Genomic DNA, 13,864 nt, shown 5'->3' on the forward strand with positions numbered 1-13,864 from the left:
GAATTGGGAGGGGGGCTGAATTGGGAAGGGACTAATTAGGCAAAGGGCCGAATTGGGAAGGGACTAATTGGGAGGGGCTGAATTGGGAAGGGACTATTTGGGAGGGGGCTGAATTGGGAAGGGACTAATTGTGCAGAGGGCCGAATTGGGAAGGGACTAATTGGGAGGGGGCTGAATTGGGAAGGGACTAATTGGGCAGAGGGCCGAATTGGGAAGGGACTAATTAGGAGGGGGCTGAATTGGCAAGGGGACTAATTGGGAGGGGGCTGAATTGGGAAGGGACTAATTGGGAGGGGGCTGATTTGGTGAAAAGGCCGAATAGGAAGAGGGAGTGGGTGGACGAATTGGGAGGGGGGGCGAGTTGGGGAGAGGAAAAGGGGGACGAATTGGGGAGGGGGTTGAATTGGGAAGGGACTAATTGGGCAGAGGGCCGAATTTGGTGAAAAGGCCGAATAGGAAGAGGGAGTAAGTGGACGAATTGGGAGGGGAGGCGAGTTGGGGAGGGGAAAAGGGGGACGAATTGGGGAGGGGGAGGGACTAGTTTGGGAGGGGAAGGGGCGAGTTTGGAATTGTTGGGCGAGTTGGGGAGGGGAAGGGGGACGAGTTGGGGAGGGTGAGGGTAGGGTAGGGTTGAGGGGAGGGCGAGGGGGTGGACTAGGACGAGGGGGAGGATAGGGCGAGGACAAGGGGGTGATGGGGAGGGAAGGGCAAGGGCGAGGGGAAGAGGGGGAAGATAGGGCGAGGGCGAGGGGGTGAACTAGGGCGAGTGCGAGGGGGAGGGTAGGGCGAGGGCGAGGGGAGGGTAGGTCGAGGGCTAGGGGGAGAGGGGAAGGGTAGATAGGGGCAAATAAAGAGCACTCAGCTATAGCTATAATGAGCATCACATGCAAGACAGCTATCATGATCTTGGAATTCATCCTGCAGGACGGGCTCTCTGAAGGAAGTTTGCTAGACGACGCAGAGGAGAGCTTTGTTCTGGTCGGAGAAGCAGACACCACAGAGGTTGGGGTTGATGTTTGAGGGGTGGTGAACTCCTGTAGTGGAGATTTCTTCTCGTTTATATACTTTTTCATAGGCTTTTCAAATTCAACGGCTTTCATCAAGAGGGCTTTCATCGAGAGCGCATCATGAGTATCTTCTGTGACCTTCAACACTTTAGCTGGCACATTAGGTTTAGTGACTGTGGAAACATTTGAAGAGGATGTATCTTTAGGCCAAGAGTGAATAGAGACTCCATAACAAGGCATAGATTTGGTAGCCTCCAACCACTCGAGCAGATCATCATCTGACCCTTCAGGTGTAGTAGGTTGTTCTTGTTCAAGTTTGGTTTCCATTGACAAAGAAACTTGCTGCACCACGGGATCCATACCACCTTCTAAGAGAATGGGTTGCATCGAGGAGCCAGAAGTATGTATCCATATTGCGTCGTTCCCCCAATCATGAAGTGCTTTAGTGTGTCGCAGCCATGGTCTTCCAATGAGCAAAGGAAATCCGCCCTCAACCTGGGAAAGACGAACCACAACAAAATCCAAGTTAAAAGTAAAGTCTTGTACCTGCAGAGGCACATTGTCTACTATGCCCACTGGGTAGACTGTCCGCTGGTCGGCCAACGTAACTGTGATGGGAGCAGGGCGAGTAGGCTGTAGACCTAGAGCTAACATAGTGAACTCGGGCATCAGGTTGATGCCAGATCCACCATCCACTATCACTCCTGAGAATTGCCGACCTAAAACGGACACTGTAAGGCGAGGGCTTCTATAATCAGTGAGTGGAGCAGCAGGATTAGATATCATATAGGACTCTGATGATCGCACTGGGAGGTGCCGGCCACTAGGACCTGCTCCAGGATAAAGTGACTGAATAACAGCAAGGGAGTCACTTCTAAAATTTGCATCTAGCCGCAACATGTCATAAAGGGACACTTGTTGGAAAGTGTTCTTCAAGACTGTCTCTGTTGTAAGCTTCTCTTTTTCTACCTGTTGTTCCTTTCGTATCTTGATCTTCTGCAGATCGAAAACTGCTTCCAAGAAAGCTTCATCAATATCGGAGAGCAAAGATTTGGATTCTTTCATGGCACTGGGGGATTGCTTGTTAACAGTTGCAGGCATGGTATTCATTGGTGCGAGAATGTGTGGGGGAGTTGAACTTGATGGAATGCTAAGACCAAGAGTGGCTCTCTGGGCCCGGGTGAGGACGCCCGGTGGCTCCTCTGCCAACTGCGGCGGCTTATTTTGAGGGGTAACCACGTGGGTAGAAGGGGGCGGCTGAGAAACAGTGCTAACTGCTATCAAATTGAGCTTGGGAAAGGCAACCTCAGTCTGGCTTTGACTTGGGTTCGAAGCCGTGGATGCACGAATTTTAGGGCGATCCTTATTGTAGTGATCCTTCATATCAGGGCAATGACGGCAGGGAGGAGACCCTTCGGGCAGAGGGCATTTGCTTTGGTAATGACCATATTCCCTGCATCTGTAGCACAAAATGGGCCGATTCACTGGACGAGTCGAAGGACGAGGTGGTCCTTGCTCCATGGAGTTGGAGGTGGAGGCATAGAAGCTGTGAGGTGGTGAGGGAGCATGGGTATGATAAAAGCTCTGGGAGGGAAAAGTGCTCTGCATACCTTGCATAGGAGGGCCTGTCAGCAAAGGTGGCATATGGTGTGGATGGCCTCAGGGAGAAACCATGTTGGATGCAGGTGTTGGCCCTTGCTGAAGAGAAGGACCAAGACTTTGTTGTATTTGTCGCAATCCTTTGAGGTAGGAACAATCCTTGTCCTCATGTCCAGATTTTTCACAGAAGTGGCAGTAAACCCGAAGGGGGCACTCTTGTGGAGGGTGCCCTGGAGAGCGGCATGAGCTACACCAAACCGTAGCCTTAGTCTCTTGCTGACACTTGAGCTCTTCTAGCTCGCGTTTAATTTGTTCCAATGCCTCATGATGTGGAGGCTTCTCTAGACTAAGAGAGAAGGACCTCTCCTCTTGAAGAGCTCGCTGTAACTTTAGGGCTTCCAGTTCCCTGCGTAAAGAAGTTAAAGGATCAGAAAGACTTTCCAAAAACACAGAGGGGGTCTCTATGTGAGGGGGGTTGGTGAACAGCTTCCTAGCCCCCTCTATCCTCGTAGCAGCTACGCTGAACTCCTCCAGAGTGGCGTCGGGTCGGAGACTCTCGTAGTTTTTGCTGAGAACTTTTGGGAAGTGCCTTCTCTACCCACTTCTTAACCATAAATTCACCTGGTTGCTGGGGAAGCTTGGCAACCAGAGACTTGGTTTTCGTCATAAGTTCTGCAAAAGTCTCCTCTGGCTGGAGCACCATGTTGGCTAACTCATCCAACACCTTCTCCTGGTAGTCACCGGGCCTGAAAGCTGCACAAAATTGTTGCCTTAAGACTGCCCAAGTTGCAAAATGGTTCTCTGCAAACTGACTGTACCATTTGTCTGCCAAGCCATCCAAGGTGGATGGAAAGAGTACCAAATAAGCATCTTCCCTGTTAAGATCACATATTGTCAAGTTGAGATCACATATTGTCAAGTTTGGTTCTTTGCTCTTCGTAGGTTTGTAGTAGTATTCATTTTTCGATTTCATATTTAGCTTACCTGAGGACTTAAGAATGTGTTCCGTTATAAGTTGTTGTGTGAAGTTTGATTTCTAGGATTAAGTTTTTAAGATGTCTTATCCTTTTTTTGCTTAAAGTTGAGTACTTGTTTTAAGCCAAGTAAGTCGCGTCAACTTATTTTACACGTGCCTTTTCTAAAAAACATTTTTAAGTTAATAATGTTTTGTTTTATCTAGTTTTGTTTCGTAGCAAACAAAGTGATTTAGTTAGTTTGTTTGTTTGTTTTTTTTGTTTTTGTTTTTCTTTTCTTTTCATGTGTCCCTTGCTTTTATAGTTTTATGAGTGCTTTATTCCCTCTTATAATTCGTGAGTTCAGACTATTCTGAACTTAGACTATTCTGAACTTATGAAGGTATATCTTCTCTGTTAAGACCACGACCCCTACAAAGAGATACAAACCTCCTTGCATGGTCGTCAGCATCTTCTAGAGAGACCTTTGAATGTAGGGAACTTGATGTTTACCTTAGCCAAAACGCTAGCCAATGGCTCCATGGCCCCTTGCTGAGCCTGTTGCTCGATAGCCTGCTGTAGCAGAATAGGAGAGAGCTTCACTGGAGAAGGTGATCTGGAAGATGTGGAACCGGAGGGAGGAATGGGTGATGCCGTATGTGGAGGTATGGGTGATGAGGTTGATGGACTTCTAACAAGTTCCAAGGGTCGTCTTCTGTTGTAGTACTTCAGAGGACTCAAGAGTGCGCTTTGACGCTCGACTGACCGCCTTGTATGGGTCATGCAGCGACCACCAAACCAACCAAGCTTTGGGCAAGAAAACCTTGAACTAGCTGAAGACTGGTCTAGACTCTACTAGACCAGGCAGGTGACTAGACCGGGCTGGACCAAGGACGAGGAGGACTAGACCAAGGTCTAGACCAAGCAAGTGACTAGACTAGGCTGGCCCAGGGACGAGGAGGACTAGACCAGGGTCGAGGAGGTCTAGACCAGAGACGAGGGCAGGTTGGACCAGGGACGAGGAGGGCAGGTTGGACCAGGGCGAGAGATGACTAGGGCCAGAGAGGACTAGACCAGTTGGACCAGGCGAGAGGAGAACAGTGCAAGGCAAGGTCGGTGAAGCTAGGCAAAGTAGGCGAAGTTGGATAGACCCAACTAGCTTCAAGATTTGCACCTCAGAGAGTGAGATTTTAGTTGAGGTTCCACCGTGATCGCCAAAATGAGAGCACCTGTAGCGCAGATAGTGTGTAGTGCTCTCTACAGGGGTGCTCCTCAGTGCAATGTGCATGACAATCTCACTCAAAACAGACTGGAAACAGGAAACAATAGACAACCACGCTCACAGACACAACAACAACAGCAACAATAGACCACACAAATGACTCAACTATCTCAAAGCACTGATACAGACTCTGGCGTGGCAACACACTCAGCTCTAGCCCAGGACTCTCAGGTACAATTGGGGTGTCGAGGCTCAGATGTGCAGGGAGAGTGAAGAAGTGCTGTGTGTCTAGACTCTATGCTCCAAACGACGACACTGGACCATATATCCAGAACATGATCCACCAACGGCCCATAAATGTCAGCCACCTAAGCCAATCTCCAAAGTGAGTGGTGGTGGTGACCTGGCCACGATGTCCACTAGACCACCGTCCGTATCCTGCCACGTGTCACTGCCCAGCCCAGAGAGTCCGTCCAGTGTGAACCAGACTGAACCAACTGTACTAACTAAGTGTCCTGTGAAAGTGGCTGTAGCTTGCTACATCTGGTCATCATATCTCGCATCGGAGTCCTTGATATTCTGACATAGCAAAGTTAGCCATTCACACCCAGACCGTACTGATCGTTAAAAGTGTCTCTCCATGCACTAAGATTACATACCTAGGCAATCTCACCCAACTTGGAAGTATTGATGCACTAGATTCATATGCTTCGCAAATCACGATGCAACATGGATGATCATAGATGCAATCACAGGACATAGAGACATGAACTCCATCATGTATACCCCCCCTACAACTGAAGTCTGGGCCATGAGATATTCAGAGGCCAGATATACAACCAGACCGTAGTCTGCATCGCTTAGAGGTTTCCCTTTACAACTAAATGCTTCCCAGACCGCAACCTATGCCGTTTAGAGGCCTATTCAAGTAGATGCTCCCCAGCTCGCGGCCTGCATCAACCAGAGGTTTTCCAAATATCATTGAAATCAACATCAAACCAAAATCAAACAAACTCAATCAGCACCAAGACAAGTTCAAAAGAGATAAATTCTATTTCAAATAAATTACAACGAGTATTCTCAAACAAAGTTTACAAAGTCTCTAAATAGCAATAATAAAATCACTCTGTGTTTGTCTCGGTCAGTCGAACTCAAAGGACGATTGGCTTTGCATTCCGCACCAAAGTGGTGGTTCGGTGCCGAATCCGAATGGTAGCGTTGTTTCTTGTCGTGCCAAGGCATGCCCAAAAGAGTGTCGCAATGCCCTAACTTCATGATGTGGAAGTCTGCCTTGCCATGGTACCCTTGGATGGTGACCAGAAGAGCATCAATAAGAGGCACAACTTTAATTGTTTGCCGTGTGGCTAACTCGGCCTCCAGTTCTCCAACAAACTGATCATATCATCTCCTTGAGGAACTTTGGATGGATGTTCTCGGTGGCTCATGGGTCGAAGAAGATAGGTGCCTTAGAGCCACTTATCTTTCCATATGCTCTGCGCAATTCTTCTGGAACAAGTTCTCTAACCGGCCAGTACACAGTAGAGGGTGGTACTAATTCAATTACGTGTTAACTTTACACAAAGCATTGAGAAGAAAAGAGAGCACAGATGCGTCCAACGACTAGATTGTCACTGTGCACACGAAGACCGACAACATCTTTGGGGCCCCTTTTGGTATTTCTTTATTCGATTGAAAATACACGATCCGAATACTTGAATCAAACTCTCACCAAGCTGCCCAAACCTATCAAGGGCTGAAATCGTAGGTTTCCGACCTGATTTCGGTAGCATAACGGCGCCAAAACCCTGTAGGTCAAAAGTACACCTCCAAGACAAATTTCCTTGCATTTTTGAAGCTTTTCGATGATCTGTAGTTGAAATCCAGCATGGTGTAATTTACTGTTTGGCCATTGACAGGTGCCCAAACTCTTGTATGGACACCCCAAGGCTTCCCCGAGGCTTCCCTGGTGTTAATTTTAAACCTGTAGAGAAACACAGCAGGCTGTAATTTTCTGTTTTGGATCGTTTTGAGTGGAGCGAACATATCTATGCGTGTCCTAGGAGCTCCCGCACGCAATGGGACAATACCCATGTGATTTGTACGAGTTTTCACACGAGAAAACTTTCCAAATTTGCAATCTTTCGCGATGGAACTATGCGTACGTGTGGAGGATTAGCAATTAGCTAATCCGGTTCGTGTTCAGAAGGCGCTTGCCTTGGCAAAGGTGCATAAAAGCCATAGAACTGTACACATATATGCAAAGGGGCATTACCATATATGCAAAGGGCAGAGAGATGCACGAGAGCAAATCATCGTGCTACATGAGACAAGGGAAAAAGGCAAGCTCTCCATTAAAGCTTCAAACTTGAAAATCCACTCACAAAACTGAAAAACAGCCTCCTCTCTCATATTTGGCCTCCCCCCCCCCCCCCCTTCCCCCTTCTGGAGTGTCTGTTGGCTTGCAGGTTGCTCTCCTATTGCCATGTGTCCAGTTTGTTTCTTTAAATTAATTTCCTAGCACCCACCAACTTATAAAGTTGTGACTTGCCGAGTGGTCCAAATTCCATTTTGGCGCACGGAAGCTTCAATTCTCATTAGAATTCAGTGCTAATTGGCCCGACTAGTTTTTTTTTTCCGAGAAAAAGATCCTTCTATTAGTTAATGAAATTGCCCATAGGGCTACAACCACCTCTTCAAGAGAGGGCTATAACAACCATGATGGGGAGACTCTCCCAATGAAAAACCAACATATGTACAATGGAGCTAAATCAAGAAATGGGGGGAGGGAAAAGCCACACAGGTGGTCAGTAGTGCCATCGGAGTACACCTTGGACCATGGTGTAGAAAGGCCCAGGATGCCATAGTCGAAGGAAAGCCTCTCTGCGCTCCCGCATGCGGTCGGAGCTGCCCTTTAGTCTCTCGATCTGTCCTCTGAGAGTGTGGATCAGCTCTAGCCAAAGATCGTGAACAGTCTCTGCTGGTGGCACAGGGCGAGCCTCAAAGATGCGGAAGCAACGGGCCCGCCACATGAACCAGAGTGTCAGGCCACTGATGAGCTCCCAACACTCCTCTCTCGCTGCACCACTCCTGTGGAGTAAGCTCTGTGGCAGGCTGGAGTGTAGGTCGCCCCTCCTGCATCACTATCATCCTGCTGGTGGAAGATAACTCAAACTGAAGTGCCGGGCCCGTGAGGGTGGACCAAGCCGCTGCTCCCCAAGTGTACTGTCGAGCCGTGGAAAGAGCATGCATCAGCCGAAGAACTCTAAGCCACACCTGCTGTGCCAAAGGACAGACAATCCCAAAGACAGTGACGCTGACTCTCCACAAGATGGTCACAAGCTCACATGCGGCCAAGAGACCACTATGCACTAGCCAGCTCCCAACTGTTGTAGCTGTGTGTGCGACCAGCCACTGAAACAAGGTGACTCGCCTCGGCTGTCTGGAGTCCCACAACCTCTCTCAGAAGGCTGCCAAGAACTCAGCTGTGAGACCCTCCTCCTGCCAATGAGGTGTTGCAGCGGGGCGGGCCTCTCTCTGTGCTGCTAGTATGTGACGTCCCAATCGAACAGTGTACTGAAAGAACGGGATACCTGGGTGGTCTGCAGAAGAGAAAGGGTCCCTCCAAAGCCACTCCCTAGGATCCCACTGTACTCGTGCCAATGGACAGCACTCCCAAGCCCACAGTCTCCAGTGTCTAGTCTCAAGAGCTGTTGGGTCAGGATCTATGACACAAGTCCTCCCACAGATGCCCACCACTCGGATCCTCTGAAAACAGCACTTTGTCACCTTTGGGGCCTCTACTGCAACTTGTTGTAAGCGTCCCTCACCTTGTAGCTCGAAGAAAAGGGATGGAATAGTCTCTAAGCAAGCCCGGACTGAGATGAGAACCTCCAGTCATGTGAAGGCTCCCATCCACCTGGGTGCTACTGGCTCGAGAGGTGTGAGCCACTCAGCTGGAACTGCCTCTGAGATGTCCTGGCACATGCTCTGCACCCCTCTCATGCCCTGTGAGTGAGATAGCTCGGGGGTGCTCAGGTGGTTTGACACGAGCTACACTCTTCTTGTGCCTATGAATTTACATCCTTTTTCCGGCCACCGCGACATAGACACCACTTTGAAGGGTGTTGAGCGTTACTTTTGCTAGCAGAGGCTCAAAAAGGACGTGGACGAGTTTGTTCCAGCTGTTTAGTATGTCAAAAGGTCAAGTTTGACAGGCATAAGGCACTAGGACTTCTACAGCCTTCACCCACACCCTCCTATCCCTTGGAAAGCATTGCCATGGATTTTACTTTTGATCTTTCCAAGACTCAAAGTGGGTAAGATAGCATTTTGATCGTCATCAACAGATTCAGTAAATAGGCCCACTTCATTTTAGTAAAGAGGACAATCAAGCCCAATCATTTGGCAAAACTGTTTGCCTCACAGATTTTTTGAATATATGGCATGCGTGTGTCCATTGTTTCGGACAGAGTTCCCTGGTGTACTAGTTGTTTTGGAGGGCGATATGGGAGAACATTGGCACGCGGTTGCAGTTCTCGTCCTCGTTCCACCCGCAAACAGATGGGCAATTTGAGATAGCCAATTCAGTGGTTTTGGATTTGTTGAAGTCTTATATTTCGGATCAGAAGACTCAATGGGAAAAGTATTTGCCCTTGGTAGAGTTTGCCTACAACAACACAGTTAATTCTTTGACGGAGAAGGCGCCATTTGAGGTAATTGAGAATGACTAAGAAAGATACATTGGATGACTACTGCCAGAGGTTTTGGGATACTTATTTACCAGAGAGACTAGATTGAGCGGTTTTGCTGTGGTTTGCCAAAAGAGATTCGAGACTATTGTCTGAACCAGAAGTCTGGCTCCATTCAGAGAGTTATGGCACATGCTTAGCAACGATTTGGAATGCATGGGGCTCATTGACTTATCTTATGGACAGGATAGTATCCACCTCAATAAGGCAAGAGTCCGCTAGATTGAAGAGAATGAATCAGTGGAACCGGATGACAACTCATCACCGGATTCTGGAAAAATCAGATGGTAGCACATCCGAAGGTTCCAACGAACTAAGGGAACCAAATGCAAGCTCATCAGAGGATTCTGGCGAAAGGGGATCAGATGATAGTGTGTCTCAAGGTTCCGATGATTGAGACTGACGTGCCAATGGATAGGGGAAGCTAGCGAAGTTACCCATACGTCCTAGGAACAAGGATAGAAAGGAAAAGGAAATCAGCTGGTAGATCAGAGAATTTCCTAGACCCAGGATAAGATTTTTGAAGCGGATCAGTGTACGAGAGATTTGGACACTGCTTTTGTCAGGGTTCGCAAGGCTCTTCAACAGTCTCAAGCACGACATAAGAAGACCACTGATAGACATCGACGCGACTTGCAGTTAAAGGAAGATGATTGGGTGCTCTTACAATTTGAGAAGGCTTGCCTGAGGAGACGAAAGAGAAAGGAGCGGCTTTTTATGCGATATTATGGCCCTTTCCAGATTCAAGAGAAGATAAATGATGTATCCTTCAGACTAAAGTTGCCAATCACTGATTTTCCTTCGGATTTCAAGGATAGTGATGGGCTGACAATATTCTGCTATATGACTTTATGAAAGAAGTACTTCGACATGGGAATTTCCGAAAATGAATTTGATTTTTGTGTGCTCACTCATGTGATTGTGTTCGAGTGTAGGATTGAAAGACGAAATGACTGCAGCATTTTCGGTCTTGAGATTCTATGGACATGATCACAATAAGGATTAGTTAATCCGACATCAGTGAGGTCTGATGTGGATTTGATTTTTATGTGATATGATTGGAATGTGATGTGAATCTTCGTCTTTGTCCAAGTGCTGGATTTGTGTCGTCTAGTGCGTCGGTACTAGAGTCAATGTCTATTGAACTAGTTTCTGGCTTCTGTCTTTTTGCAGGCGTAATCGAGGTCGATTACAATTCTTTCAAGATGAGGTGGTATGTCCACCTGGAAACTGACAAAAGTTGTTCCAACTTATAGGGAACCCAGTCGATGGGGCCCTTGGGGACACACAGAGAGAGAAAAAAAAGAAAGATTGCGAAGATGCTGACGTGGCAAGTGCTGTACGGACAGCCCGCGAATTGTGCTGACTGTTGACGTGGCAGTGTACAGATTTTCGTGAATTATGCTGGGTTCCAGAGTGCTAGCTTTTGGCCTGAGATGCTTTTGGACCTGAAGTTTTTCATTGTACTGCTTTTGGGGCTCTGCTTTTGGGCATCCCTTGTACTGTTTATAAGAGCCCTTGGGGCCTCACTTTGGAGAGCATTTGGATGCAGAGTCTGAGAGCAGAGGTCCCTCAGGAGTTGTACTTTGCAATGATTAATGATAAAGAAATACCGAAAGGGGCGCCAGATTTGCGACCAATACCTCTAGGCACGGAACTACGCCGGTCCGTGTCGGCTCTCTCTCTATTAAAGTTCAGTGATTTTGAAATTTCTATTCATGTGTTGCTATTGATTTCTCGCTTGGAGTGTCCAAGCCTGTTTACACTAGTCACTCAAAGATGCAGTGCTACAAACATTTATCCCTCAAACTCAGTCAATCGGAAAATTCTGTTATGGCTAAAAATTTGAATAGTTTACATAGTTGCAACACTTCATAATTGTACATACATAGGAGTCCCTTACGTAGAGTATTGTTAGCTTGGTATCTTAGTTGTGATAAAAAACACAAGTCCTCATGATAAGTCGACAAAGGTTGCTAGGAGGTAGTACTGTAAATATAATGTCCTCCAATCTGTTTGCCTTAATTAGCATGATAATGTGGAGATGCAATCACTCCAAGTGTAGTCTTTTCTGAACAATGCTCTGTTCTTTATGGGTACACTTTCCATCAAGGGGTTCTCTTGGCATCCCAATGTTTCCCTATGTATATGCAACTGTATGGTGTTCAGAATTTGTCAGCATGTTTCAGTAAAGGACTTTATATTTTGGGAATTGTCCCCAAGTTATTACGTAATAAATATCATGCCTTTTCATGGAAGAGTTTACTTTTCATGGCTTCAATTGCTGATGTTTACAGAGCTCTTTGAAGTGGTTGATCGAAGAGCTAAACAGGTTACAGATGATCTTTTGATAGGAGGACAGAATTCTGGTATTGCTCTTTGCGACAAGTTTCTTTCAAGATTTTGCTGGCTCCAAGTTCCTTTGTTCTTGATCTTCTTGGGTATCCTTTTTCTCTCAGCTGCAGATCGGGGTGTTTTTAAGAAGGTGCTTGTGACTAGCCCCTTAACAAAGGTGGGTTAACCAACTTTTTAACTTTAAACACGTAGTGAAGTTTTTTAGGGAGATTAGATTGAGTATGAAGTTGTTTTATCAAACAGGGGCAAGGTGGTTCTGGGAAGGCATTAGCAGACTCTTCTTTGGCATCAAATGGCAGTGATGCCAATGTTGGTTCCAACATGACAGATACACCCAATGTGGCAATTCACAACAGGAATCCATCCTTGGATGAAAACCCACTGGATCACCAGGAAATTTCAGAACTAAAATCTCAAAATGAGACATCTTTCTCAGCTCCTGCTGATAGTACAGGGCCGGCCAATGGTCACGAAGAAGCAAGCAAAGAGAATGTGTGGTCTAAGCAGGCCTTGAATGATTATGCTGGTAAACTTGTAGTACAGGAACCAGAGACAGAGCCCGTTGAATGCAAATTGCTGTCCGACGATGGGAGAGTCAGTGTTGAGCTGATTGCCAAGCCGTTTCACAACCATGCAAATGAGTCAGGACAACAGGTGAATGCTTCTGGTGCGGACATCATGGAACCTGCAGAGAAACCCACAGAGGGCTTTACAGGGAGTTCTGCAGAGTGTAGCTTATTTGAGGACCAAAATACAAAATTTAAGCCTAAACTGGATGAACAGCTTGATGAGGTTATCAATGTTCTAGCTGGTATATATTCAATCAGTTCATTGCTTGCTTCTCATCGTTTGAAGAATTTTCATTGTGATTTTGCAGGCCCAGCAATTACATAAAGTTGCTTCTTCTTCTGGTCAGTCCAAAGAAGCTAGATTAGCACGGGTAACTATCATATTGCGCACGATCATTCCAGTTCAAATATGTCTAAAGAAAAGGGAAATTTCAGCAGTGCGTGATTGTAATCCCATATAATTTTAGTTATAATTCTACTGTTAGTAATTTTGTGAGGAATCAGTATAACAAAGCTTTATGATTATTGTGCGAATGATCAGTCCACATTCACATGTCTCAATCAGAAGGAGATTTCAGCAGTTTATGCCTCTTGAAGCTATCATAATAGCACAGTCTATCAGGTTGCAAGTCTATTTGTACCAACCTTGTGCGGCATTCGAAGAAAGAAATCAAGAAAGGAAGCTTAATTAATGTCTTCTAGAGACCGAATTCGGCCTATGAGACAAAACGGCGTACATGTGCGTGTCCTTTGGGTATCCAACAAAAAGGACAAAACTGCTGAAAATAAACATGCTACAAAACATACTAGACTGACATGGGGGTGTGCGTATATGTATATGAGGGGTGAGGGGAATGGAGCCCTAACTCTAATGGTGTGGAAGTATATGCATAAGGGAGTACAATCATAACATGCAAGGAGGGAGACAGAGAGATAGTGACAAGAGAAATTCTTAACAAGTAGACTTATTTCTGTATCATTCTTGTTGTCAAAGGCCTGTTTCAAGCTTGAAAAGTGTAATAGAATTGGGCGCCCCAAGCCGAGAATCTGATGCAACACACATGAGAGAAACTGAAAACAACTTAACAAACTGAAAACTGAGAGAGAGACGACACGGCACGGCGAAGTTCCGCACTCTGAGAGATTGGCCCCAAAGACTGACGCCTCTTTCGGTATTTCTTTATTATTGATGCTTCACAAAGTACAACGTCTGAGTGTGTTCGTCTATGTCGCGCACCACAACGTACAACTGGCAAGAGAGAGAGGCCCTGACACTTTATTTATAGGCCCTGGGCCTTCCAAAAGCAATGTACATGAAAAGCTTCAAGTCTAAAAGCATTTGGTCCCAAAGCCTTGCATCAAAAGCTGCTAGCACAAATAGCGAAAATCTGTACAAGTGCCACATTAGCAG

The 13,864-nt window shown here is 46.6% G+C and overlaps 1 protein-coding gene across 4 annotated transcripts in view; it reads left to right on the forward strand.

Annotated features, from left to right (window-relative positions):
• Positions 1–13,864, forward strand: part of LOC147425872 (golgin candidate 1-like) — a 76,005-nt gene that overhangs the window by 49,254 nt on the left and 12,887 nt on the right. For 2 of the 4 annotated variants that reach the window (XM_086497897.1, XM_086497895.1), the window contains exons 2-5: positions 11,827–11,898; positions 11,989–12,041; positions 12,128–12,676; positions 12,762–12,824. In XM_086497897.1, the coding sequence (XP_086354023.1) occupies positions 11,827–11,898; positions 11,989–12,041; positions 12,128–12,676; positions 12,762–12,824 (737 nt within the window). Of the gene's footprint in view, positions 1–11,085; positions 11,195–11,816; positions 11,899–11,988; positions 12,042–12,127; positions 12,677–12,761; positions 12,825–13,864 lie in introns of those variants that run through there. The other 2 variants (XM_086497898.1, XM_086497896.1) reach the window with 2 other exon arrangements.

This window comes from Adiantum capillus-veneris, chromosome 24 (assembly GCF_014529385.1).
Source record: "Adiantum capillus-veneris isolate H3 chromosome 24, ASM1452938v2, whole genome shotgun sequence".
NCBI classification, from domain to species: domain Eukaryota; kingdom Viridiplantae; phylum Streptophyta; class Polypodiopsida; order Polypodiales; family Pteridaceae; genus Adiantum; species Adiantum capillus-veneris.